General features: G+C 37.8%; 1 protein-coding gene across 1 annotated transcript in view; it reads left to right on the forward strand.

Moving 5' to 3' along the window:
- The window catches only part of PPP1R2 (protein phosphatase 1 regulatory inhibitor subunit 2), a 28,333-nt gene extending 2,921 nt beyond the window's left edge, over positions 1-25,412 (forward strand). The window contains exons 2-7 of the mRNA XM_050779242.1: positions 10,528-10,635; positions 15,486-15,563; positions 16,619-16,701; positions 17,046-17,057; positions 20,566-20,733; positions 22,800-25,412. Of these exons, the coding sequence (XP_050635199.1) occupies positions 10,528-10,635; positions 15,486-15,563; positions 16,619-16,701; positions 17,046-17,057; positions 20,566-20,733; positions 22,800-22,846 (496 nt within the window). The 3' untranslated portion in view covers positions 22,847-25,412. The remainder of the gene's footprint in view (positions 1-10,527; positions 10,636-15,485; positions 15,564-16,618; positions 16,702-17,045; positions 17,058-20,565; positions 20,734-22,799) is intronic.
- The last annotated feature ends 1,161 nt before the right edge of the window (positions 25,413-26,573 follow it).

A 26,573-nucleotide genomic window follows, 5' to 3' on the forward strand; every position in this document is an offset into this window, starting at 1 on the left:
CTTTGAACAGAAACAATGAAAGTATACAGTTGGCCCCCTCCACGAATTCAGCCAACACCAGATAGCCCTTTACACTTGGGAGCCATTTTACACACCAAATTCACCAACAAAAATGCAAGAAAGTTAGCACTAAATAGCCCACGAAAAGGACACTTGTTTACAGCACAAGAGCCGAAACAAGAAAGCAGAGCATCGCCTTGTTTGACCCCCTCTGGGAAGATGCCGCCTCAGCTGTGAACATGTGCACTGGGCAACTCAAAATTTGCTCTGCTCTGTGGCAGTCTGTGAGCAACTGCTAAACGGACCTCAAGTGCTGGTTTTGGGATTACAGATTTTAGCAAGTAAACTTGCAAAGAAAGAATCAGAGAATAATGAGAATGAATCCTACCTTTTATCGGTGTCTTTGTTGTGTAAAATGTGATGATAGTTTGACTCTATCCATCCCCCAGTTGTGAGAGGATGTTATTTTACCTAAATATTGCCAAGCAATTTTAAAAAATAAAATTCAAACATACTTCAGATATATGTTTATAATTCATATATGTTTATACTACTATCATTAGATAAGGCTCAAAACTCAGTGTACACTTAAAGTGAGGTTTATATAAAGCCATATTCAAATAGTCTTAGCATTTCTATTTTTTTATCCAGTTGTCAGGACCGATCAAACCATCATTGAGCAGGGCGGTTATTTTTTTAGATGACTCAGTGCTGTTATTTTCTTCATTGTTGATACTTTGCATTAGTGCTTATGTCTTTGTTTGTTTGTTTTTGCGAGAAGAGCTCACTCTGCCACCCAGGCTGGAGTGCAGTGGCACGATCATAGCTCACTGCAGCCTCCACTTCCTGGGCTCAAATGATTGTCCCACCTCAGCCCACCACCCCCAGCTAATTTTTGTATTTTTTGTAGAGATAAGTTTTACTATATTGCTCAGGCTGGTGTCAAACTCCTGGGCTCAAGCGATCTGCCTGCCTCCCAGAGTGCTGGGATTACAGGTGAGAGCCACCATGCCCCACCAGTACTTAGGTCTTTAAGGAGTGGTTTCTACAGGTACCATTTGTCAGATACCAAGTTTTGAGGGTTAAATTAAAACTGGATAGAATCCATAAATCCACATAAGTATAGATAAATCTCAGTACATTGCAGCACAGCATTCAGCTAGTTTAAACACCACTGTCATCTTCTATGATTGTGGAATTCCCATTCTTTCAGGATACCTTGAATATAGGGCACAACTTATGAAGGTCTAATTTAGCAGGCCTAGTGAGTACATATGTGTATCTTACTGAAAACAAGACACTGGATTCTAAGATGTACCATCAAGAAAGAAAAAATACTGCCAATTATGATTATAAGATGCCATCCTTTTAAGACATATTCTTTTTCAGAGATATGAAAATGTAAAAAATGTGTTTTGGGAATTATTGAAAATATGACAGTAAATATTGCTAAAGCCTATCACTTGAGAAGGATTATGGTTTAGTGGTTAATCTGGTGCCAGATTGCCTGGGTTTGGATCTTGTCTGCTGCTTATTCGCAAACTTTATTAGTTGTGATTTTCAGTGAATTATTCATTTTATCTGTGCCTTAGTTTAAATAGTAAATGAATTAATAAATGTAAAGTGTTTAACCCAGTGCCTTACCCTCAAGTGTTAGTCTTATTGTGATAGAAATAAATATAGAAATTCATTTTTTCCACATCTCAGTGGGTTTTTTACACAGTCTGCTTTGGAGTTTACTATTCTGTTCAATTCAAATTCTATAGTAGTCTTAGATAATGCAGGCAAATTCTGCTTGAAAAAAATATGCCTTATTTAATTTCCTTTGATATAATTTAAGAAATAAACACGCTTCAACTTTGTCGTTTTCTGCCTATAAAGGGATGTGGAATATTACAGTCAAAGGTTTACTGAGTAAAATAAAAAGTTTGTTTTCTAAAAGTTTCTTTTTGCTTACTTGTAATTACTTTTATTGTTAAGTCTTACTTTAATTGTTCAGTAATGATACCAGGCTTTGAAGTCTTATATTGTTATATTGTGTCAATCTATGTAAGTGGAGTCTTCATTTAAAGAAAGAACCAGTTCTTGAAATATGCAATTAAAGTTAAAACACCTTGAAGCAAAATCTTGCTTCCCATTCCAGACACAGTCACAACTATCAAATGAGCAAGTCACAAGCAACAAGAAGTTCCAGTAGGTCTTTGAGGTGGCACCATATGAGCTAACAAAGTAAAAGTGAGAAGCGGTGACTTTTTCAGCACCAGATTTAGGCTGTAGGAAAACCAGTCACCCAAGAGGGAGGGGGAAAACTGAAACCAGCAGGTGCTTTCACCATCATGGCAGATCTGCCATGGAAATGGTGGTGCCCCTATTTTTGTCTGCAGGGATACTGACCCCAGAGGAGGTCATACAGTTCGTGATGATACTGGGATTAAGCTCAGGCTCACTCCTTGGGTTTTGTTATTCCACAACTAATGTTAATTCTACCATCACTTTAGAGACGCTGACTTTCATATCCAGTGTCCTCTGCTAACAGTTTCTTCTACTTCACTAACTTTCTAAGATTTCCTAGCATTTTTGGAGTCTGTTTTGTAATACCCTTATTTAAATGCTTATTTTTGCAAGATATTGTTGTCTTTTTTTGGATCTGAATAATTGTACTAATTTCTTTTTCTCTTAGTGTTCTGTTGAGAAAACAAGTTGAGTGAGGCTTTGAATATTTAGAACTTAAAATTTCATTTACAGTAGAAAGTAAACTAAGTGGCAAACAGACTGGGAAAAATTGAAGTTACATAAAATGTGGTTTATATAAATCTAAAGAGCTCAAATTTATGGGGAGATTTCTAATAGGCAAAGGATGTAAACATAATTCACATGAGGAAAGTAAAATAATATTAGTCAAAGAAACACAACAGTTTTTAAATACTATTTTATACCTGCTGAAATGGAAACACGCACACACACAATACCTAATCCTAGCAATGGTTTGGTAATTTACTGGGGACATTACAAACAGTCCTCTTTTTTAAAAAAAATAACTATATGGCAACATGGAGTGAACTATAAAGTTCTTAAACTTTAATTCAGGCTCTTACACTAGCACATTTTCTTTAAAACGTTATTGAATAACATATGTACAAATATGTTCATGTCTGCCTTATTTTAAGTAGGAAAACTTATTTATCAATCTAAAAAATACAGTCATTAAAAAGGTAAAAAGAAAACACACAACTTATACTACACACATACTTACAACTTATATATCAGCATATGTATTTTATATATACTGTATGTACTTTTTATATGTATAGTTGTATATATTTTTATATGTTTTGATAGCTTATACATATTTATATGTATTATACAAAGGAAAGAATATGCAGAAATCAAAATTATGAATGACGGGATGCTGGGATTGTGATTATTAAATTTTATTTTTAATTTCAAGAAAACATAATTTCTGCTTGTGTTCTGTAGTTCTTTTTCTATCATTATCTTGTAAAAAATACTTACAGGGTGTGGACTTCTTTCTTTCCCAGTAGAGATACTTTTGAAACTCCAAAGGTCTTTCCTCATTCTTTTTTTATCCTAAGCAACGATGATCAGTTGCCTTGGTTTTTTTGTTTGTTTGTTTGTTTTTGAGACGCAGTTTCGCTCTTGTCGCCCAGGCTGGAGCACAATGGTGCAATCTCAGCTCACTGCAACCTCTGCCTCCTGGGTGCAAGCGATTCTCCAGCCTCAGCCTCCTGAGTAACTGGGATTACAGGCGTGTGCCACCAAGCATGGCTAACTTTTGTATTTTAGTAGAGACAGGGCTTCATCATGTTGGCCAGGCTGGTGTTGAACTCCTGACTTCAGGTGATCTGCCCACCTCCTAAATTGTCATTTTTAATTCAATATTGTTAACATCATTTAGGGAATAACTTGTTTTACTTTGAGATTAGGAGGCACCCCAAAACATTAATATGTGTTTATTTTTAAAATATTTTATTATAGTGTAATACACATACAGAAAAGTGTATTAAGAATAAATTTAAAGTGTCAGAAATTGTTACGAAAGCACACACTGACTGGGTGCAGTGTCTCACACCTATAATCCCAGCCCTTTTTTTTGTTGTTTTTTTTTTTGAGACAGGGTCTCCCTATGTTGCCCAAGTTGATCTCAAACTCCTGGGCTCGAGTGATCCTCCCACCTTGGCCTCCCAAAATGTTGGGATTTATAGGCATGAGTCACTATGCCCAGCCCCCCAAAAGTTAACTACTAGTAGCCTCCTGTTGACTGAAAGCCTTACAGATAACATAAACAGTTGATTAACTTCATGTTTTGTATGTTACATGTATTTGTTACTGCATTCTTATAATACAGTGAGCTAGAGAGAAGAAAATGTTAAAATCGGAAGGAAAATACATTGTTCATTAAGTGAAGTGGATCTTCATGAAGATCTTTATCCTGGTGTCTTTCACATTGAGTAGGCTGAGGAGGAGGGGTTGGTCTTACTGTCTCGGGTGGTAGAGGAGATAGAAGGAGAGGCAGGCACACTTGGTGTAATTTTACGAAAATACATCATAATTTATGCCTAACTTTTGTGCTTTTTCATTTCTCTTAAGATGCTTCTATGTGGTACTAATAATCTTCCTTCTACTGTTTAGTTTCAGCGTCCATATCATAAAAGGGTCCATGTTGTAAAATAAGTCAGGCAATCTCAAATAGAACTCTTTGTCAGATTGTCTAATGTCAATTTGTTTCCTGGCTTTGCTTCTTCCACATATTCTTCCTCTGGCACTGATTCAGAAGCAGTCACCTCTATCAAGTCATCTTCTGTTAATTCCTCTGGTATCAAGTCATCTTCTGTTAATTCCTCTGATGTGATGCCTATTAGCTCTTGAATTTCAATATCCATATCTTGAAACCCTTCACCCCCCACCAAATAATCCACAATCTCATTATTTCCTTGCTTGACACTGTCATAAATCCTGCGAAGTCATGCGTAACATCTGGATACGGTTTTCTCCAGCAGGAATTCGTTGTTTCAGACTTGACAGCTTTCTTAGCTTTTTCTATAACAACAATGGCATAGGCAGTGGTGAAACCCTTCCAGACTTTCATGATGTTCTCCATAGAGCAGGGTTCCCCAAACCCCAGGCCACGTGGCAGGTGCCTGAGCTCCGCCTCCAGTCAGATCAGTGGCAGCGTTAGATTCTCACAGAAGTGCGAACCCTATTGTGAACTCTGCATGTGAGGGATCTAGGTTGCCCACTCCTGATGAGAATCTAATGCCTGATGATCTGAGGTGGACCAGTTTCATCTGGAAACCTTCTCCCTCGACCCCACACTGTGCAAAAGTTGTCTTCCACAAAACCAATCCCTGGTGCCAAAAAGGCTGGGGACCACTGCATAGAGCACCATGTGTCCTGAATCTTAAAAGTCCTCTGTGACTCCCGATCTGGAAGTTAAATTGGAGATGTTGTGTTTGAGGACAAATAAACCACCTTGACACCTCCATAGGGTTGAACTCATAGGGTTCATAGGTGGCCAGAGAGACACATTGTCCAGAATCAAAACAACTTTAAAAGGTACTTTACTGCCAGGCACGTGGCTTGCGCCTATGGCCTTAGCTGCTCAGGTGGCTGACATAGTCGGATCACTGAACCCCAGGAGTTCGAGGCTGCAGTGAACTATGATTGTGCCACTGCACTCCAGCCTGGGCGATAGAGTAATACCCTGTCTCGCTTTTTTTTTTTTTTTTTTAAGCAGTTCTGTATTGGCAAGGTATTTCCTTATGGAACATTGATGGAACCAAGAGGGTTCTCATTGTCTAGACCTTGTACAACCACAAGACTGGTAGCTGGTGTTTATCTTTTCCCTTCAAGGCTCCGGGGTTTGCAGCTTTATAGTTAAGGACAGTCCTGATCATAAACCCTACTGCATTTGCATAAGACAGTAGAGTTAACCTGTCTCTTCCTGCCTTAAATCCTGATGCATTCTTCTCTTTCTTACAAATAAGTGTCCTTTTTGGCATTTTTTTTGCAGAATAGGGCACTTTTATTCTCATTAAAAACCTGTACAGGCAGATCAGATATCCTTTCTCCTTAATAATTTTTTCTTTTTCTGGACAGTCTCACTTTGCCACCGAGGCTGGATCACAGTGGCTCAATCGCAGATGGCTCACTGCAGCCTTGACCTCCTGGGCTCAGGTGATCCTCCCACTTTAGGCCACCCCCAAGTAGCTGGGACTGCAGGTGTGTGCGCGCCACCATGCCTGACTAATTTTAAACATTTTTTGTAGAGATAGTGTCTCACTGTGGTTGCCCAGGCTGTTCTCAAACTCCTGGGCTCAAGAGATCCTCCTTCCTCAGCCTCCCAAACTGGGATTACAGGCGTGAGCCATTGCACCTGGCCCTTTCTCATGAATGATTTTCCTAATGGCCTCTGGGAACTCATCTGCAGCCTGTTGGTTGGCAGAAGCTGCTTCTCTGTTATCTTGTCATTTTAAAGCCAAACCTGTTTCTAAAATTATCAAACCATCGTTTGCTTGCATTAAATTCTTCAACTTTAGATCCTTCACCTTCTTTTTGCTTTAAGTTATTGTATAGTGACATCATTTTTTCTCAAATCATTTTAGAGTCTATAGTCTTGTAGCAATCCTGCACTCACATAAAAGATGCATTGGCAATACAAGATAAAAGGTATTTCACAAAATATGCAAGATTTTCATGCTGGTGTAGCTACTACAGTGACAGCTGTGTGAATTTCCTTTTATTTTATTTTTACAATGGTCTTTATGATGGATTCTTCTTTAAATGATGGGCAACCACAGTTGTAGAGCTCAATCTAAGGTACTCATCAAGCAATTCAACTTTTTCTTGTAATGTCACAACTTTGCTTCTTGGGACCTCTTCCAGCATCTCTAGTGGCATTTTGTAATGGTCCCATGATGTTACTCAGAGTGTACAGTATTGCACTAAACAGGACAAAAAATACTCAAAAACCAAGAGAGATCACTTTTTACTGCAATAGGCAATTTATTGGAGCAACAAACTACTCACACTGAAACAACTAGCGTCATAGAGCTTTTTTTTTTTCTGAGACAGAGTCTTACTCTGTTGCCCAGGCTGAAGTGCAGTGGCATGATCTTGGCTCGCTGCAACCCCGGCTTCCAGGTTCAAGCGATTCTCCTGCGTCAGCCTCCTGAGTAGCTGGGATTACAAGCGCAAGCCACCATGCCTAATTTTTTGTATTTTTGGTAGAGACGGGGTTTCACCATGTTGGCTAGGCTGGTCTCGAACTCCTAACCTCAAGTGATCCACCCGCCTCAGCCTTCCATAGGGCTGGGATTACAGGCGTGCCTGGCTGCATCATAGAGCATTTTAAGCAAACTTGCAACACTTGAGGAGACCGCAGTAGCAACCAAGAGATGGCTATGAAATTGTGACACAGAATAGTATGTACTGTAGTTAAGTTTATGCAGTTAGGATCCAACTGCAGAGGCACCACGTGTTGTATGTGCATGTTTTGATAAATTTTAACTTTACATTTTAACTAGGCTTGTTAATATGGTAGTAAATGATAAAGGAGACTGTTCTCTACATATATATTTTGCACTTATGACATAACTGACATAACTAACTTTTAAGTTTTTTTTAAATATTTCTGGGCTATGTGGTTTATCTGAGTTTCTTCAAATTGTCGCAAACCTCCAAAAAATTTTCCAGCAGATTTTTTGAAAAAAATCTGCATATAAGTGAACCCACACAGTTCAAACTCATAACATTCAAGGGTCAACTATAAATAGAGTCCAAGAGAAGATGTTTTTTTGCTTCTCTATAGGTAAAGGGTAACTGAAACCTGAACCTTCAATGTCTGTCTCCCAATTAAGTTTGTTTTTTGTTTTCTGCCACAAGCTCAACTATTACTGTGATAGGCAGAAGCCTAGGCATTTAAAGAAATCAATATTGTTAAAGCAAGCCCTGTTTACCCAGTCTAGTTTAGTCCCAGAAGAGTGTGATGAGTTGCCTTAAAAATTACACAGGCCCACTCCTGGCAGGTGACTTTTTTCAAATACTAAAGACATATTAATTTGATTAGGGCCAGGTGTGGTGGCTCATACCTGTAATCCCAGCACTTTGGGAGGCTGAGCCCGGGGAATTGCTTGAGGCCAGGAGTTTGAGACGAGCCTGACAACATAGTAAGACCCACCTGTAAAAAAAAAAAAAAAAAAAAAAAAAAAAAAAATTGTTAGCTGGGCATGGTGGTGCATACCAATGGTCCCACCTAGTCAGGAGGCTAGGCAGGAGGATCACTTGAGCCCAGGAGTTCGAGACTGCAGTGAACTATGATCATGCTACTTTACTCCAGCCTGGGGTGAGAGAGTAAGACCCAGGCTCTTAAAAAAAGAGAAATTCTGACACATGCTACAATATGAATGAACCTTGAAGACATTATGCTTAGTGAAATAAGCCAGTCACGAAAGGACAAATACTTTATGATTTCGCTTCTGTGAGGTACCTAGAGTGGTCACATTTCTAGAGATGAGAAGTAGAATGGTGGTTGCCAGGTCTAGGGGCTGGGGAGAGTGGAGAGTTAGTACTTAATGAGTACAGTTTCAGTTGGGGAAGACAAAAAAGTTCTGGAGATGAATGGTGGTGATGCTTGCACAATGATGTGAATGTTCTTAATGCCGTAGAGTTGTACACTTCGTAATGGCTAGTGCTTACTTCAGTAGCACATATGCTAAAATTGGAATGATACAGGGAAGATTAACCAAAACACAAAAAGGTTAAAATGGTGGATTTTATGTTATGTATGTTTTACCACAGTTTTTAAAAATGAAGGAAAAAAGTTCTTAGTCAAAAATGGGGACACAGTGGGTATATTAGGGTAGAAAGCAAAAGAATATGAAGTCACCTGCCTGTATAATTTTTTTTTTCTTTTTTTTTTTTTTGAAACGGAGTCTGGCTCTGTCGCCCAGGCAGGAGGGCAGTGGCGCGATCTCGGCTCACTGCAGGCTCTACCTCCCGAGTTCACGCCATTCTCCTGCCTCAGCCTCCCAAGTAGCTGGGACTACAGACGCCCGCCATCACGCCCAGCTAACTTTCTATTTTTAGTAGAGACGGAGTTTCACCATGTTAGTCAGGATGGTCTTGATCTCTTGTAATCCTCCTGCCTTGGCCTCCCATAGTGCTGGGATTACAGGCATGAGCCACTGTGCCCGGCTGTAATTTTTAAGGTAACTCATCAAACCATTTTGAGAGTATGGAGAAGGGAATATGTTATTAAAATGTTAAGTATGTTATTCCTAAAGACTATTTCAGGATCTGGAAAATTGAAAATACCTACAGTAAAACCTTAACAATTTAGACCAAATGCAGAAAGGATTATTTAAATCAGTGTAACATTTACATTGATTTTTTTTAAAGCAGATTTTTCCAAGTGCATACTAAGTAACAAACTGTATATGTAACAAAATAATGTTGGCGTGTAGAAAGGTCTTTGAGGTCTTTTTTAATGAGTATGTAAGAATTTAAAATTAAAGCATTTGAGTATTGAGCAACTTAATAGTTGTTTAAATACTTCATTGCATGAAATTTAACAGATGTTTCTAAAGTACTTATAGGCCAGGCACCGTGGCTTACATCTGGAATCCCAGCAGTTTGGGAGGCCCAGGCAGGCAGATCGCGTAAGGTCAGGAGTTCAAGACCAGCCTGGCCAACATGGTGAAACCCCGTCTCTACTAAAAATACAAAAATTAGCCAGGCGTGGTGGTGCGCGCCTGTAATCCCAGGTACTGGGGAGGCTGAGACGGGAATCACATAAACCGGGGATGTGGAGGTTGCAGTGAGCCGAGATCATGCCACTGCACTCCATCCTGGGCAACAGAGTGAGACTCCATCTCAAAACAAAACAAAAATAATGGAGTACTTATAGAGAACTTCTGTTGCTCTTCAAATAAATCTGAATACACCATTCCTGAGCACACCTTTATTTTTCTAGATTAGAAATAAACAGAGCTGTAATTTATTTGCAATCTAATGATTTAGTGGTATCTGAGTTTGATGAGGTTTTCTCTGTAGTTTTATGCTTTGAATCTTTATGTTCTGACTGTTAACAGATATCTCAGAAAGAAATTATGCCAATGAAATACTCCTGTTGTGTTTTTTACCAAACAGTTACTGGTATATAGATCAAAAATGCCTACTGTCATCAGCGAATGTATAGATTTTGACTTGCATTATTTTATAGGCCAAATGAAGACTAAGCACGTCATAGTAATGTTTTGAATGCCTGATATAGATACTAAATACTGTGTTTTTAATATTTGGGCAGTAAGTGTTCTATATTTACTGACATTTTATTGTAGTTACTTAATGGTTTTTACCCTGAGTCAGCTTCTATTCTAAGAAAGTATATGTGAAAATAAAGGTTAGCCATCAAATAGAAGTTGAAATGTGAAATTTGAACATTTGTGAATTTTGACGTTCAGGTTTATCTTTTTCTGCATGAAAAACGTTTTTTCTTTTTAATTTTAGCAAAAAATCCCAGAAGTGGGATGAAATGAACATCTTGGCGACGTATCATCCAGCAGACAAAGACTATGGTTTAATGAAAATAGATGAACCAAGCACTCCTTACCATAGGTAATGTCACATCGATATCATTCCTCTTGTGACTTACTTCCATTTTACATTTAATATGAACTTCTGGATAACAGCTTATTTGAATTTGTTTTATTGTAGATTTGTTACTGGAGCACTGGTGAATTCAGTAACCTAACTGCAATTTGTTTAGTAATTGTATAAGTGATGTCTAACTTTAAAATTATGGAACCCATTCTTTACATTATAATGATAGTAGTAAATGTTTATTTGTTGCACCTCAGTGGTTGCTAGCTACTAATAGTGCACATATTAGTTTTAAATTCCATGAAAGGAAGATGAGATAGGGGCTTGTTTGCTTCCCAAGTAGAAATCTGGGGTTTACTCAGTCTCTTTGCAGAGAAGCATAACTGCATGGATGGTAACTCGTTTTTAACCCACTGAAAGATAGGTGGTCATTATTACTGTTTATGTCTTTATTTTTTAACTTAATGTAATACTGTTGTTCAGATATTACATGTAATTTTTGGCAATTTCAAGTCTCAGAATTTTCTAAACGAATTGTGAAATTACATTATGCAGCAGTAACGAGTATGAAGACAAAAATAATGCAATAAGCATTATGAGAAGATGAAGATTCTAAATAAGTGTAGATACCTAATTAAGGTAATACCTTGGGCCGGGCGCTGTGGCTCATGCCTGTAATCCCAGCACTTTGGGAGGCCGAAGCGGGCGGATCACCTGAGGTCAGGTGTTCGAGACCAGCCTGGCCAATATGTGAAACCCCATCTCTACTGAAAAAAAAAATACAAAAATTAGCTGGGCTTGGTGGCGGGCGCCTGTAATCCCAGCTACTCGGGAGGCTGAGGCAGGAGAATTGCTTGAACCCTGGAGGCGGGGGTTGCAGTGAGCCAAGATCACGCCATTGCACTCTAGCCTGGGCAACAAGAGCAAAACACTGTCTCAAACAAAAAAAAAAAAAAAAAAAGATAATACCTTGGCTGGGAATGGTGACTCATGCCTGTACTCCCAGCACTTTGAGATTACAGAGGCAGAGGTGGGAATATTGCTTCAGGCCAGGAGATCAAGATCAGCCTAAGCAACATAGTAAGACTCTTTCTGTCTACAAACAAAAAAAAAAAAAAAAAAAAAAAGGAAAGAAAAAAGTTATGCCCTACCTACCTTGTATTGAAAAAAATAAAAGATTTCCAAGATTAAAATATTTTGTCATTGAATTAAGACAGCATAAATCCAGAAGTTACCATTAAAATAGAGTTAACTGCAGTTTTCCATTTGTTCTGTAATGAAAGAAGAAAGAGTTAAGAACTACCGTATTTTAAGTCAGTGGGTGAAGACTTTGGAAGATAATTTGAAATAACCTGTTACTAACAAAAACAGTAAAAATAAAAAACATGAAATAGGTACAGATGCTGAAACTCAATACTAATGAAATCTGAGTGAAAAAATACACATTTTTTATGGTATATATGTATATACCATGAAATATATATAAAAAGGAACAAAATAATGGCATTCACAGCAACCTGGATGGAGTTGGAGACCATTACTCTAAGTGAAGTAACCCAGGAATGGAAAACCAGACCTCATATGTTCTCATTTATAAGCGGGAGCTAAGCTATGAGGACACAAAGCCATAAGAATGATACAGTGGACTTTGGGGATGGGGTGGGAGGGGTGAAGCGGGGAGAGGGATAAAAGATTACACATTGGATACAGTGTACATTGCTCGGGTGATGGGTGCACCAAAATCTCAGAAGTCACCACTGAGGAACTTACCCATGTAACTAAACACTACTTATTTCCCAAAAACCTATTGAAATAAAAATAGAGGGGAGGAAAAACAATAAAATTACAATTAGTTAAAAAAAAATACGCATGTTAAAAAGAGGTTTATATTCTTATTTTTCTCCTAAATTGCAGGTATATACTTTAAAAATCTTCCAAAAAAAAAAATAAAGATACAAGATCTCACTGTTACCCAGTGCAGTGACTATTAACGGGCACAGTCATAGCACACTACAGCCTGGAACTCCCGACTCAAGTGATCCTCCCTCCTCTCCCTCCCAAGTAGCTGACTGTGGGCACACACCAGCGTGCCTGACTTCTAAAACATGTGTTAAAACCTTTATTGTGCCAGAATCCAAAATCAGAGTGTTCTTTCTTTTTATTAAATGTAGTGGCTGTCCTCACTTGTGTTAGTTGGGGATAAGTATCCTAAGAGAATTAAGATCAGACATGATTTAGAAAAATAGTTGATGCCAGCTGCAGTGGCTCAACATAATCTCAGCACTTTGGGAGCCTGAAGCAGGAGGATCACTTAGCCTCCCAAAGAACTCTTTTTTCTCCACCCAGGTTGGAGAGCAGTGGCACAATCTCGGCTCACTGCAATCTCTGTGTCTCAGGTTCAAGAGATTCTCGTGCCTCAGCCTCCCAAGTAGCTGGGATTACAGGCACCCACTACCACGCCCAGCTAATTTTTGTATTTTTAGTATTGACAGGGTTTCACCATGTTAGCCAAGCTGGTCTCGAACTCCTGACCTCAAGTGATCCACCTGCCTCAGCCTCCCAAAGTGCTGGGATTACAGGCATGAGCCACCACGCCCTTCCCCAAAGAACTCTTGCCCAGGAGTTCAAGACCAACCTGGGCAACAGAGTGAGACTCTTACCTCCACAAAAAAATTTTAAAAATTTGGCTAGGCGCAGCAGTGCATGCCTGTAATCCCAGCACTTTGGGAGGCCGAGGCAGGTGGATCACCTGAGGTCAGGAGTTCAAGACCAGCCTGGCCAACATGGTGAAACCTTGTTTCTACTGAAAATACATAACAATTTCCAGGTGTGGTGGTGGGCGCCTGTAATCCCAACTACTCGGGAGGCTGAGGCAGGACAATCACTTGAACCTGGGAGGCAGAGGTTGCAGTGAGCTGAGATCGCGCCATTGCACTCCAGCCTGGGCAACCAGAGCGAAACTGTCTCAAATAAAATAAGTAAAATTATCCAGAGGTAGTGGTGTGTACTTGTAGTCCCAGCTACCTAGGAGGCTGAGGCAGGAGGATTGTTTGAGCCCAGGAGGTTGAAGCTGCAGTTAGCCATGATCACATCATTGCACTCCAACCTGGATGACAGAGGGAGACCTTGTCTCCAAAGAAAAAGAAAAAAAGATTTTCAAAATAGCTATGGCCATTATTTTTTGACTTTTTATAAATATAATTTGAATGGTAGATATTTGCCATTCAAATAACCAGAGAAGTTATTTGGTCCCTAAGTAATTGAGGCTGTGTGTATGCAGAGATACCTGTGTCCTGCTTTTATCAGTTCATCACTCGGTTTTATCATTTCTTTCCATGACTTTTTTTTTCTTTTTGAGAGTTTTATTTGACCAGCCATGGTAGCTCACCCTTGTAATCCCAGCACTTTAGGAGGCTGAGGTGGGAGGTTTGCTTGAGCTCAGGAATTGGAGATGAGCCTGGGCAACATAGAGAGACCCTGTCTCTACAAAAAATAAAAAGAATTAAGCCAGGAATGGTAGCACATGCCTGGAGTCCCAGCTACACAAGAGGTTTAGGTGGGAGTATCACTTGAGCCCGGGAAGTCGAGGTTGTAGTGAGCCATGATGGTGCCACTGCACTCCTGGGTGATAGAGTGAGACCCTGTCTCAAAAAAAAAAAAGTTTTATTTAACTGAAGATACTTTTTATAGAAACATCATGTCTTATTACCTAAGAATCTTACAGTTAGTATACAAGAAGTTATTGCTTCTATATACATGTATATATATAAACATAATTCAGTAAATTTTACAACTAGAATTTTCTATACAACAATTCTATGAATTAACAAAATGTTTATTTTACCCTATTCTGCTTAATTAAACTCAATAATATAGATCAGTTTATTTCAACTTCCCTTAGAAAAAGCATCATCTAAACTGTAGGACTTGTCACCTTCATTAACCAGGAAATGTATAAACTGGCAGTATTTTATAAATAGCGGAGTTCTGCTTTATATACTTCCCAGTGGCTTAAGAATTAAGGATGCCCATTTTTGCACTGAAGTGTGGAGCAAATTTTTCATTAGAGGGTAGAGTGAGAAAGCTAAATCACTTGTAAACTTCCAGAACTAGGTCTTTGGGATATAATTTTGTTATTTCACTCAGTCTTGTATCTGCATAGATCTTTTGTTTCTATCTTAAGATTGATGTAGAAATGCATGTTCTAAAACCAGACAGTGAGTTACTTTGCATTACTTGTTCCTTCCCACTGGATGAAATAATTGGAACTTTGTAGTGTTTTTTTTTTTTCCAGATCATTTATGTTTTCAGTACAGTTTTTCCTCATTATCCATGGGGGTTTCAGGACCTCCCTCAGATACCAAAATCCTCAGTCAAGTCTCTGATATAAAATGGCATTGTAGATGTATATAATTATGCACATCCTCCTTTATATTTTAAATCATCTCTAGGTTACTTATATTACCTAATAAAATGTAAATACTATGCAAATAGTTGTTACTGTACCATTTAGGGAATAATGATATAAAAAAAGCCTACATGTTTAGTACAGCTGAAATTTTTGTTTTCTCTGGCTATTTTCAATCCACAGTTGGTTGAATTTATGGATGTGGATCCTATGGATATCGCAGGCAGACTGTATTTGTTATTTTTTTTCCATCATTTGGAGTCTTTTCTTGATTGGGTGCTATACTTTTAAGTATTTGTATTGAATAGGAACTATATAAAGTTAAACCTCAAAGATAACAACAGAGCTATAAATACATTGATATGTTAAGTAGATTGATAGAATTGTTTTTCTACCTTGTTTTTGTGGCTGAAAATTTATGTTTCAGGTATTAATTACAATATGCTTGTCATACTAGTATGATGGGTGATGATGAAGATGTGTGTAGTGACACTGAGACCACTGAAGCCATGGCGCCAGACATCTTAGCCAAGAAGTAAGTACTAATGACTGGAGCACAGTTTCACTTAGGCTGTTTTTAATTATGCAGAGTTAAAAGCATTCTACATTGCTTTTCCTGTATAAGCAGAAAGAAAAGGCTGTTTATCAACTTTTTTATGCCAACCTTTTTTTTCTTTTTTTCCCCTTTTTTCACCTTCTGAGTCACCAACTTTTATCATCTTGTCTCTTGATTAAAATCAAGGTATGTAGGTGGCAGAAAGACCAGCTTACCTGAACTTGGGATACTGAAATGTGTCACTTCCTTGTGGATGTTTTTATTTTTATTTTTTTGAGACAGAGTCTCGCCCTGTCACTCAGGGTGGAGTGCAGTGGTGTGATCTTAACTCACTGCAACCTCCACCTCCCAAGTTCAAGCAGTTCTCATGCCTCAGCCTCCCCAGTAGTAGCTGGGGTTACAGGGACATGCCACCACGCCTGGCTACTTTTTGTATTTTTAGTAGAGACGGGGTTTTGCCATATTGGCCAGGCTGGTCTTGAACCCTTGATCTTAAGAGATCCACCGGCCTAGCCTCCCAAAGTTCTGGGATTACAGGGGTGAACCACCATGCCTGGCCCCTGCCTCCTGTTTTTAAAGGTAGCAGTGAGAAAGGCAAACATAAGTTAATTCATGAAAGCACTCTTCCTTTACTGCTTATTGATTTCTAACACCCATTCCACTGTTCTTGTTGCTTACTCGTTTCTATGCCCATTTCTACTCTTTTTATTCCTTTTTTTTTTTTTTTTTTTTTTGAGACAGGGCCTTGTTCTGTCACTCAGGCTGGAGTGCAGAGGCGCAATCACAGCTCATTGCAACCTCAAACTCCTGGGTTTAGCCAGTCCTCCCACCTCGGCCTTCCGAGTAGCTAGGACCACAGGCGTGTACCATCATGCCCAGCCCATTTCTGCTCTCTTGCTTTTTATTTTCCTCATCAGGTTATAGCTAGCACATAATGATCTTCAGATGTTTTTGTAAGAATGAACAGTTGAATAAGGCTCTTAAATAATACCAAAACATCACTGTTAATGTCTTTTTACGTGATGGTTGCATAGGTTAGCTGCTGCTGAAGGCTTGGAGCCAAAGTATCGGATTCAGGAACAAGAAAGCAGTGGAGAGGAGGATAGTGACCTCTCACGCCATTCAGCACATACACATTTAAGGCATTGCTGCCTGCTCATGCTTTTCTGTTTCCACAAGTAAAAGTGGTTACCTGTGGAGGCTGGGAGAAAAGGAATGTGTCTTATCTTGTTGCATTTTATACTTTTTGATTCATGTGAATGTATAATCTTCTCAAGAATTAAAAAATTGTATATAGTTTATTTGCAACTATTTTTAAAGGAAAATCCAAGCCTTCGAGTAGAGGGGAAAGATACAAGAAAAGCACATACTCACAAAAAAGAGGAAGAAGGAAAATACGGTAGAAACCTACCTCAAGTGTTGCAGCGTAGGGACTACCTATCCTGGGAAGAAACTGAGAAGCTTTAGAACGAAGTCTCTGGATCTTGGTCGTATAGCTGCTAAGGTATCATTTGCTAGTCTTCCCTGTCATCTTCTGAACATAGCCTGTTCAACAGAGCTATGGTGGTCTGAGCCTAATATTTGTACGAGAGAAATTTAAGTTGATTATCTCTCTTCAACTTTGAACATGATCTATTGAAATAGGAATCGTAAAAATTTTTGAGAATAAGGAATTTTTTGTGAATGTATACTGTCAGTTTTAATTGAGGGATCTTTTTCTCAAGTTGTAATTCCACGAGTCAACCGGCAGGGGGAGCCATTTGACTAATTATAATTTCATTCATGTTCCACTGGTGGGGTTGTTATTGAATTATATAGATGTTACATGGCTGAAAAATGTTTGTCTATTGACAGCAGACAGCTTAGGGAGAAAATTGTAACTCACAACATAGCAATTAAGATTATTGTCTATGGAGACAAACCTAAGTTTGTGCTCCAGGTATGCTACTTGGCTAATTTGCATAATTTCTCTGAGCCTCGGTTTCCTCATTTCTAAATTGGGAGCTGTAAAAATATTTTGGTGACTATTAAATGAGTTAAAACAATTAAAGCACTTAGCACTGATCTTGGCATATTGTGAGGACTCACTAAATGTTAACTTTTAACAACTTCAGATATTCCCCCATAAAAAGTAAAAGTAGGTATAAAAAGAATAATTCACTTGTTGTGTTCATATAAATAGTCTACCTTAACCTTTTTAAATGCTAGTTATGACTTAATAAAGAATCATGATGGCCGGGCACGGTGGCTCACGCCTGTAATCCCAGCACTTTGGGAGTCTGAGGCAGGAGGATCTCTTGAGGCCAGGAGTTTGAGACCAGCCTGGCCAACATGGCGAAACCTCACCTCTATTAAAAATTAGCCGGGCATGGTGTTGTGCGCCTCTAATCCCAGCTACTCGGTAGGCTGGGGCACAAGAATCGCTTGAACCTGGGAGGTGGAGGTTGTAGTGAACCGGTATCATGCCACTGCACTTCAGCCTGGGTGACAGAGTGAGACTTTATCTTAAATAAACAAATAATCATGATGCACAGTTTGAAAAACACTGGCTCATACTGAGAAAATAATAGAACAAATGCACAACATATTATATATATATATGTCTTACAAACATTGAAAATTGCTGATGTACCTTCACAAAATAAAAACAAACCAAAAGAAACATTGAAAACATAAAGGGGGGAAATCAGAAATCTTTAACCAAGAATAGGGAATTAAATTATAACTCAACTTGTAATGATTTAAAAACTATATAAATCATTATGTCCATGGCAGAATGTTTACTGTATGTTCATATACTTTATTGTCTAAACTGGGTAATTATTACAGTTCTTTTTTTTTTTTTTTTTGAGACAGAGTCCTGCTCTGTTGCCCAGGCTGGAGAGCAGTGGCGTGATCTCTGCTCATTGCAACCTCTTGTCTCCTGGGTTCAAGTGATCCTCCTGCCTCAGCCTCCTGAGTAGCTGGGATTACAGATGCGTGCCACCATGCCCAGCAAATTTTTTGTATTTTTAGTAGAGACGGGGTTTCACCGTGTTAGTCAGGATGGTGTCGAACTCCTGACCTCGTGATCTGCCTGCCTTGGCCTCCCAAAGTGCTGGGATTGCAGGCATGAGCCACTGCGCTTGGCCTTTAGTATAAGTTTTAAAAATATAAGTATAGATATTGATAAAAGCTTAGGGAATTAAGAAAGTACTGGCCAGGTGCGGTGGCTCACACCTGTAATCCTAGCGCTTTGGGAGGTCAAGGCAGGTGGATCACTTGAGGTCAGGAGTTCAAGACCAGCCTGACCTACATGGTGAAACCCCATCTCTGGTAAAAAAAACAAACAAAGAGAAAGTACTTTGGAGGCCAGGTGTGGCGGCATGCACCTGTAGTTCCAGCTGCTTGGGAGGCTGAGGTGGGAGGACTGCTTGAGCCTAGAAGTTGGAAGCCAACCTGGGCAACAGTGAGATCTCATCTCTAAAAATTAAAATTTTTAAAAAAGAAGAAAGTACTTTAAATACCTTTATTGAGGGATGTCTCTGCTTTTTAAAAAATAATTTTTGAGCTAGGGTCTCGCTTGTCAACCCAGGCTGGAGTGCAACGGCATAGTTGCGACTAACTGCAGTCTCAGCCTTCTAAGCTCAGCCAATCCTTCCATCTCAACCTTCCCAGTAGCTGGGACCACAGTCGTGTACCACCACGCCCAGCTAATTTTTTTTAATTTTTTTGTAGAGATAGGATCTTGCCTTGTTGCCCAGGCTGGTCCTGAACTCCTGGGATTACAGGCATGAGCCCTAGCATCCAGCCTCCGTGCTTTTTTGACATTGAAATATTTTAATGAAATTTTTAATAAAACAATGGTGAAGCTGGGCATGGTGGCTCACACCTGTAATCCCAGCACTTTGGGAGGCCAAGGCAGGTGGATCACCTGAGGTCAGGAGTTCGATACCAGCCTGGCCAACATGGTGAAACCCCATCTCTACTAAAACACAAAAATTAGCCAGGAGTGGTGGCACATGCCTGTGATCCCAGCTACTCGGGAGGCTGAGGCAGGAGAATCACTTAAACCCAGGAGGCTAAGGTTGCAGTGAGCCAAGATCGCGCCATTGCACTCCAGCCTGGGCAATGAGTGAAACTCCATCGAGAAAAAAAGAAAACAACGGTGAATGATTTTAAATAGCTGGCAATTTTATATTGGCCCCCCCTTTTCTGTTGTTGCTTTTTTTTTTTTTTTTAATTTTCTGATCTAAGGAAGTTAAAAACCTTAAAATGATGTATTCATAAATAGTTCCTCTTTAAAGAGCAACTATTAATAAAATGTGATCAGTTGTGTTGAATTGCTGCCAGCTTTATGTTTCTATGGTGAAGACTAGAATGAAAGAATAATTTGGAGTCACTTCATCATTACTTTATAATAGGTTTTTCTTAAAATTACTCTGAAAATGAGGTTATGTTTTTAGCCAGCAATGTCTTAAATCATGGCACTTTCTTAACAGGTAAGAATTGTTTTAAAAGATTTTTTCTTAATTATAATAATAGAAGATAATAAAATATTAAAACTACTTCATTGTTCCTTGACTCAGAGTTAACCACTGTTAATTGCTGAGTCTTATTTTTCTCTGTGTGTGTGTATGTGACAGGCATTGTACATAATAAATATAGTATATGGTGGTGTAACTCGTTTTTTTTTTCACCATTTAACTCTTTCTGGATGATTTTCCCATAGCTTTAATCTTTCTTCACAAATACAATTTCTAATGGCTGGATATATTCCTGTTTTTCCATCGAGATGAATGCCAGATAGTAAATATTTTAAATTTTGCAGGTCCAGTGGTCTCTATTACGAACTACTCAACTCTGCCATTGAACACAAAAGCAACCTTAAGCATGACAAAAACAAATGAGCATGACTGTTTCAATAAAATTTTATTTATAAAACAGGTGTGGGCCAATCCTTGAGATCAAACTTCCTAAGTTTACATTTTTCATCTTATAGAAAAAAAGCGACAATTTGAAATGAAAAGGAAGCTTCACTACAATGAAGGACTCAATATCAAACTAGCTAGACAATTAATTTCAAAAGACCTACATGATGATGATGAAGATGAAGAAATGTTAGAGACTGCAGATGGAGAAAGCATGAATACGGAAGAATCAAATCAAGGTTAGATGTTTGGAAAATGTCACTGAGACTTTTGTGATGCTCTGTGTCTAAGATCATAGACTTTATTTTGCTTTAAACTTGTGAAAAAACAAAATTTTGCTGAGATTCACTTTATTATACCAAATACTTCTAAAATTTTAACCCCCGTGGCCAATTTCAGAATAATAAAGTTTTTATACCCAGAGTTGATTTGATTTTAGACCATATGTTTTATTATATGGCTTTCTTATGGTTTACTTGCCTTTAGGCCAGGATGTTTGTCTTCATATTAGGCTATATTTTGTTTTGAATGTTTTAGGTCATGTTGTATTTGTCATAATGATCTAACGTTTAAAATTTTTTAAATGAAGCATGTTTTTAGTATGGAATATTTGTTTTTACATCCCTTTAGGTACAAAATATGTCATATCTTTCTAATGTGGATTCTTTTGACTATTGGATTCACAGTTATTTAACTGTTTTTGGTTTTGTTTTTATTTTTCAGTCTTAGACACCCAGCCCCTGCAGCCTAGCAACTCCTAATCTGTCCTAGGAAATAGGCTTTAGTTAACTTTTATGAACCGTCATTCTGGTATTTAATGAAGGTGAATCTTCTGCACCACTAATGAAAATTTTTGTCGGCTGGGCGCGGTGGCTCAAGCCTGTAATCCCAGCACTTTGGGAGGCCGAGATGGGCGGATCACGAGGTCAGGAGATCGAGACCATCCTGGCTAACACGGTGAAACCCCGTCTCTACTAAGAAATACAAAAAAATAGCCGGGCGAGGTGGCGGGTGCCTGTAGTCCCAGCTACTCGGGAGGCTGAGGCCGGAGAATGGCGTGAACCCGGGAGGCGGAGCTTGCAGTGAGCTGAGATCCAGCCACTGCACTCCAGCCTGGGCTACAGAGCGAGACTCCGTCTCAAAAAAAAAAAAAAAAAAAATTTTGTGCCCACTATCTACTCCTTGTACTTACAAACTTCATACTTTTCAGTGGAGGTGTAACATTTTATTTGTGGTGCCCAGAGTGGTTAAGTCTGAGGAAATTAAATTATTATTATATTACCATTTTGGTAAGCATTGTATGAAATATGAATAATTCTATGATACAGCCTGATGAGTCACTGTCTCATAGTGTCAGGGTCACAGTCCTTTTTGTTATTCCATAATATGCTTCAGCCTTTTAGTCTATTTCATATAGCCTTTCATTTCCATTATATACTCCATCGTCTGTTTAACTTATATTAATTTGAGCAAATTTCATCTTAAGTAGTAGCTGTTGTATGTTTCTATTATCCATTTTCATTTTTATTTTATTTTTTGTTACAGAGGTAGGGTTTTTTGTTTAACGCCATTTCTTTGGAAAAATAACTATGGCATTTTGTCCGTCTCTGCTTATAAGATATTACATTTCACACATTTAGTACATAAATGTATTTTTTTGTTTAAGTTTAATGGAGGATTAAAATTTTGTATTAGCTCAGTGCCTGATTTTTCTTAACTGGAGATGAAGTACACCTTGCAAAGGAGTATATCCTGCTTAGCATTACAAAACCCACAAGAATAGGATAAGACTTAGGGAAATAAGTACCTTATTTATCCCCTACCCTTTTTGGGCCCTTAACATTTTACCAGCTTTTAAGATCTCTGAGTTCTATAGAACCCATTAGTTTTTGGGCAGTGTCAGTCTCCTCCCTTCCCCCCTTCTTCCCCCATTCACACAATTCATTGGAGAAAAATGACATGTTTGGACTCTTAGGTGATATTTCATAGCTTTGAGGTAATAAATATATATCTTTTTATAGCTCTGGACATTTGAGTTGTCGTAAACTCTTACCTTTCCAACTGTGATTTACAGAAATGTTCAATCTGAAACCTGTTTATCAGAAAGTAGACACTTCTGTTCTTTAGACTATTTAGGGGAGTATATAGATTCTTCTATTTCAGTCTAAATCAGCCTACATGAAATACACCTTATTTGTTTTTAAAATTTTTATATTTGCTTATCACGCATGCTAGTAGAAGGGAACTTTAGCCGGGGTTGACAAAATATAACAATTTATGTTGACTTTTTCTTTTATCTTTGCAGGATCTACTCCAAGTGACCAACAGCAAAACAAATTACGAAGTTCATAGAAGAGATTTGTTCAACACTGCAATTGTTTGTTAGATATAAACCCTGTGACTGTAATACATTGCTTCTTGCTCTCCACAATTCATGACTTAAGTACCAAAATGCATACCAGTTATTATATATTGCCAAGAATTAAATGATAAACTTAGAGACTGATTAGACTGAAAATGCCTAATTGATATATATATTCTTGTGCCTAGTACTTTACCACAAATACAGTGTAATATCATCAGTCCAAAACTGCATTACTTTTGTAAAAACACTGGTTAATTTGTATAAGATATATAGCTTTTTATGCTTTAGAAGTTAAACAGTATCTTTCCGGGGGGGGACTAATTTATTTTCATCACTCTTAACTGTGGTGGTAGCTCTTATAAAGTTTGTTGATCTGTTGTTTTTTTTAAATCAAAAGCCAATTGAACAACAGGATATATAGACTGATAAATATTCAGGCTGAATAGTATTTTAACACTCGTCTTCAACTTGATTTATCTGTTTAATTGAAAAGAAGTATAAGAGTTACTGTCGCATTTTCTGGCCTACTACCTTTAAAATTCCTGTTGAGTTTCTTTGTATTTACAAGGAAAGGACTGAACTTTTTCTCATCAAAACTAGCTTTTTTCCCCACAAATAAATTATCAGGTTAAACTTTCACCAATGTCTGCTCTGTTTTTTGGGTTTCTTTCTTTTTTTTTTTTTTTTTTACCTTTTTGGTACACTGGGCAGACTTCAGAGCAGTTTTTTAAAAAATAAATATTCTAATGTAGCTATCTCACCATTCCCTTTAAATACCGGTCTTAACCTCCTGCTTTTATTTCCTACTCCTTTCTACACATACGCACACAGTCCTTTACCTTTTATTTCCTACTCCTTTCCACACACACACACACAATCCTTTACCTTTTATTTCCTAGAGTCCTTTCCACACACACGCACACAATCCTTTACCTTTTAAAGGTCATTAAGATTGTCACGACATTAGGGACTTTGTCACTCTTCTGTTGTTTGCTGCAATGTTGAAATTCTTACTTTGACCATCGATGCCTATGAATTCTTCTAAACGTGAAGAAAATAGATTGAGTAGCAGCAGCACTATAGGCAGGAAATAACAGTTTAACTGCTGAATTTCTATACCTCTCTGATTTAAGCTTACTAATTAAATTGCTATTATTAGTTTGGCTTAATTAGACTTAAGAAAACAACTGAGGGGTTGTTTTTTGAGGTTTTTTTTTTTGCATGAGAATTGTATGTAACCAGTGACATGATTATTCCTGAATGTACAGACAGAAGTAAGCCTGGACATTGTTTAATTTAAAAACTTTAAATAGTCCCTGCTTTAAGGGAATACGATAATGTATACTATGACAAATGTACTTTATTCTTCTAACACAGTAAGAATTATGTGGAATTTTTTCCTTAAACAAAGTGCAGGAAAGCCCTGTGTGTCTTGGTTTAGTGATGGTTTCATTTCTAGCCATACAATTGATGGATTGTATACAATTTTTGTTAGTACCAAAATAATCTGTTATATGAACAGAACAGACTTCTAAAATAATGTCTGTATTTTATATATATATATGTATATATATGCATATATATGAAGGCTTTTATTGAACAGCTTATCTTCCACTTGCAGGTTTATGGAAATACCAGTGTTTCAAAATAAAAAGTGGGAGAATTCTTTGCTGTTAGAGGAATATGGTTATTATTTTGATTTTTTAAATGACATATAATCAAAGTACTGCTGAACTATAAGTGCAGTATTCTACTAAACATTTCAGCTAGTAATACCACTGATTTAGAAACAAAACTGTTTATCTCTGCTTTCTGAATTTGGAATGTTGGGATTACCTGTTTAAATCTGTCTTGGGGGATTAGAGATTCAGTCTGTATAAGTGCACATATATTCATGCACCCTCTGATTTTGGTTTTCTTGTTTCTGAGTTCTTAGAAAGTATCCACATACTCTTTTTTTTTTTAGAAGTAGCTGTTGTAGAGTGAAGGAAAGGATAAGACTTTAAACGGTTGATTCTTTTTGTGTTTTCTACCAACTATTTTTTGAAATTTAAATCACAAGCGAACTCGTTTTCTGGTTTTTAGAAAGTAGATGATTTCAGAGGAGTAAGACATGCCAAGCAGCATTGCCCAGTGGGGTTTTAGGTTGTCAGGTGCAGCTGAGAAAAGGTATGTTCAAGTCATAAGTAGCTAATTGATAGGGTATGAACTAGTCAAAATATGAACCGTTATGATTCAAGTTAGATTTTCCTCTGGAGAGACAGATCTGAATGTTCAGTTCTAGCCAAGGTAGATTTTACTTTCAGCTTTTTGATCAGTATCACTTTCTGTGCTTAACTCTTTGGTGTTACATTGTCCATTTTCATTTGTCTAAAATTCTGCAGAGAAGACTAAAATTTGACATAATGATATACATGGATTGTTAAAGGTAGCTTTCAGTTGAAGATTAAAGCAAGATGCCATTTTCCCAATGACTTTCATTTTGTTTACATTTTTTTCCCTTTAAGTTAGTATACACTACACATACTGTAATAAAATACAATAATATGACAATTGCCTGTGTGTGGATTTTGTTTTATTGTTACTTAACTATCTCAAGACCATAATCCATTGACCAAGTGTTCTGGATACCAGGAGTGGATCATGGATTACGTTGTGGCAGAGTAGTTTTTTTATTCGTAGTGGCATTGTGCTCAGTCCCTTACATCTAATCCTCAAAACTGCCACACAAAGCAAGCATTCTTATCTACACTTTGTAAGTGAGGAAAATGCTTTTGGTCACTTACATATTAATAGTTTTAGTGCCTCACATGTGCTAAATGACAGGATTTAAATCCAAATCTAAATTTCATGGTCTTTATTCATACATTTTTAGATGTAGAAAACATTTTAGAAATTGTACCTTACAAATAAATGTATATGGATTATTGATACATAACTGTATGTTTTAGGAGTAGCATTTTTCAGGTGTTTGAGCTTCTGGGATTTTTTAAAATCTGAAAAAATGGAAATAATTTAATTTTGTTTGCAGTTTGTGTGCCATCTAGGAAAAATCGCTCAAAAGCACAAATAGCCAGTGGCTGGAGATGAATGCATGTCATTTGGTTGTGTTTTGCGAGTTTGTTTCTTAGCAGACTGTTTCAAGCTCGTAACATGATTTTTTTCATAGAATACGTCTTAACAAGTCAAGAACCATGCCCGCCTATAAAAACCAACATGTACCTAACCCAGGACTTCCCGGTGTGTTCCATCAAACCCTTATCCCACAAAGTGTTCCATGAAAATGGTATGAGAAATAAGCTTTGCACATACTATGTACTTTATTCCCCTACCCCTTGGAAACTTATGTACATTATTATAATAAAGAGTCTGAGCAGTTCTGCTTATAGGAAACGATTTAAAACTTAGTTTTACCTTTTTCAAATATATTTCACTATAGCCACCCCACTTTGCCCATCAAATAACATCCCAAGTAGGGCAATAGGCCAGGGTCTCTAATATATCAAACTTGGACTTCCTTCTAAAGAAGGAAGAGAATGGTTTATCAGTGAAAGAAGGAAGACATGGTAGCAATAACCACAGAGGATTGATGGATTGGATACAACTTGCCAAACATAAGGTTTTAATTTTTGGTAAGTTATGCAAGAAACTGCAAACTATATATTCAGGACAGATGAATCTGTAGTTGTGGTTGGTTCTAAGCTGCAGTGGTTT

This window comes from Macaca thibetana, chromosome 2, assembly GCF_024542745.1.
Source record: "Macaca thibetana thibetana isolate TM-01 chromosome 2, ASM2454274v1, whole genome shotgun sequence".
NCBI classification, from domain to species: Eukaryota; Metazoa; Chordata; class Mammalia; order Primates; family Cercopithecidae; genus Macaca; species Macaca thibetana.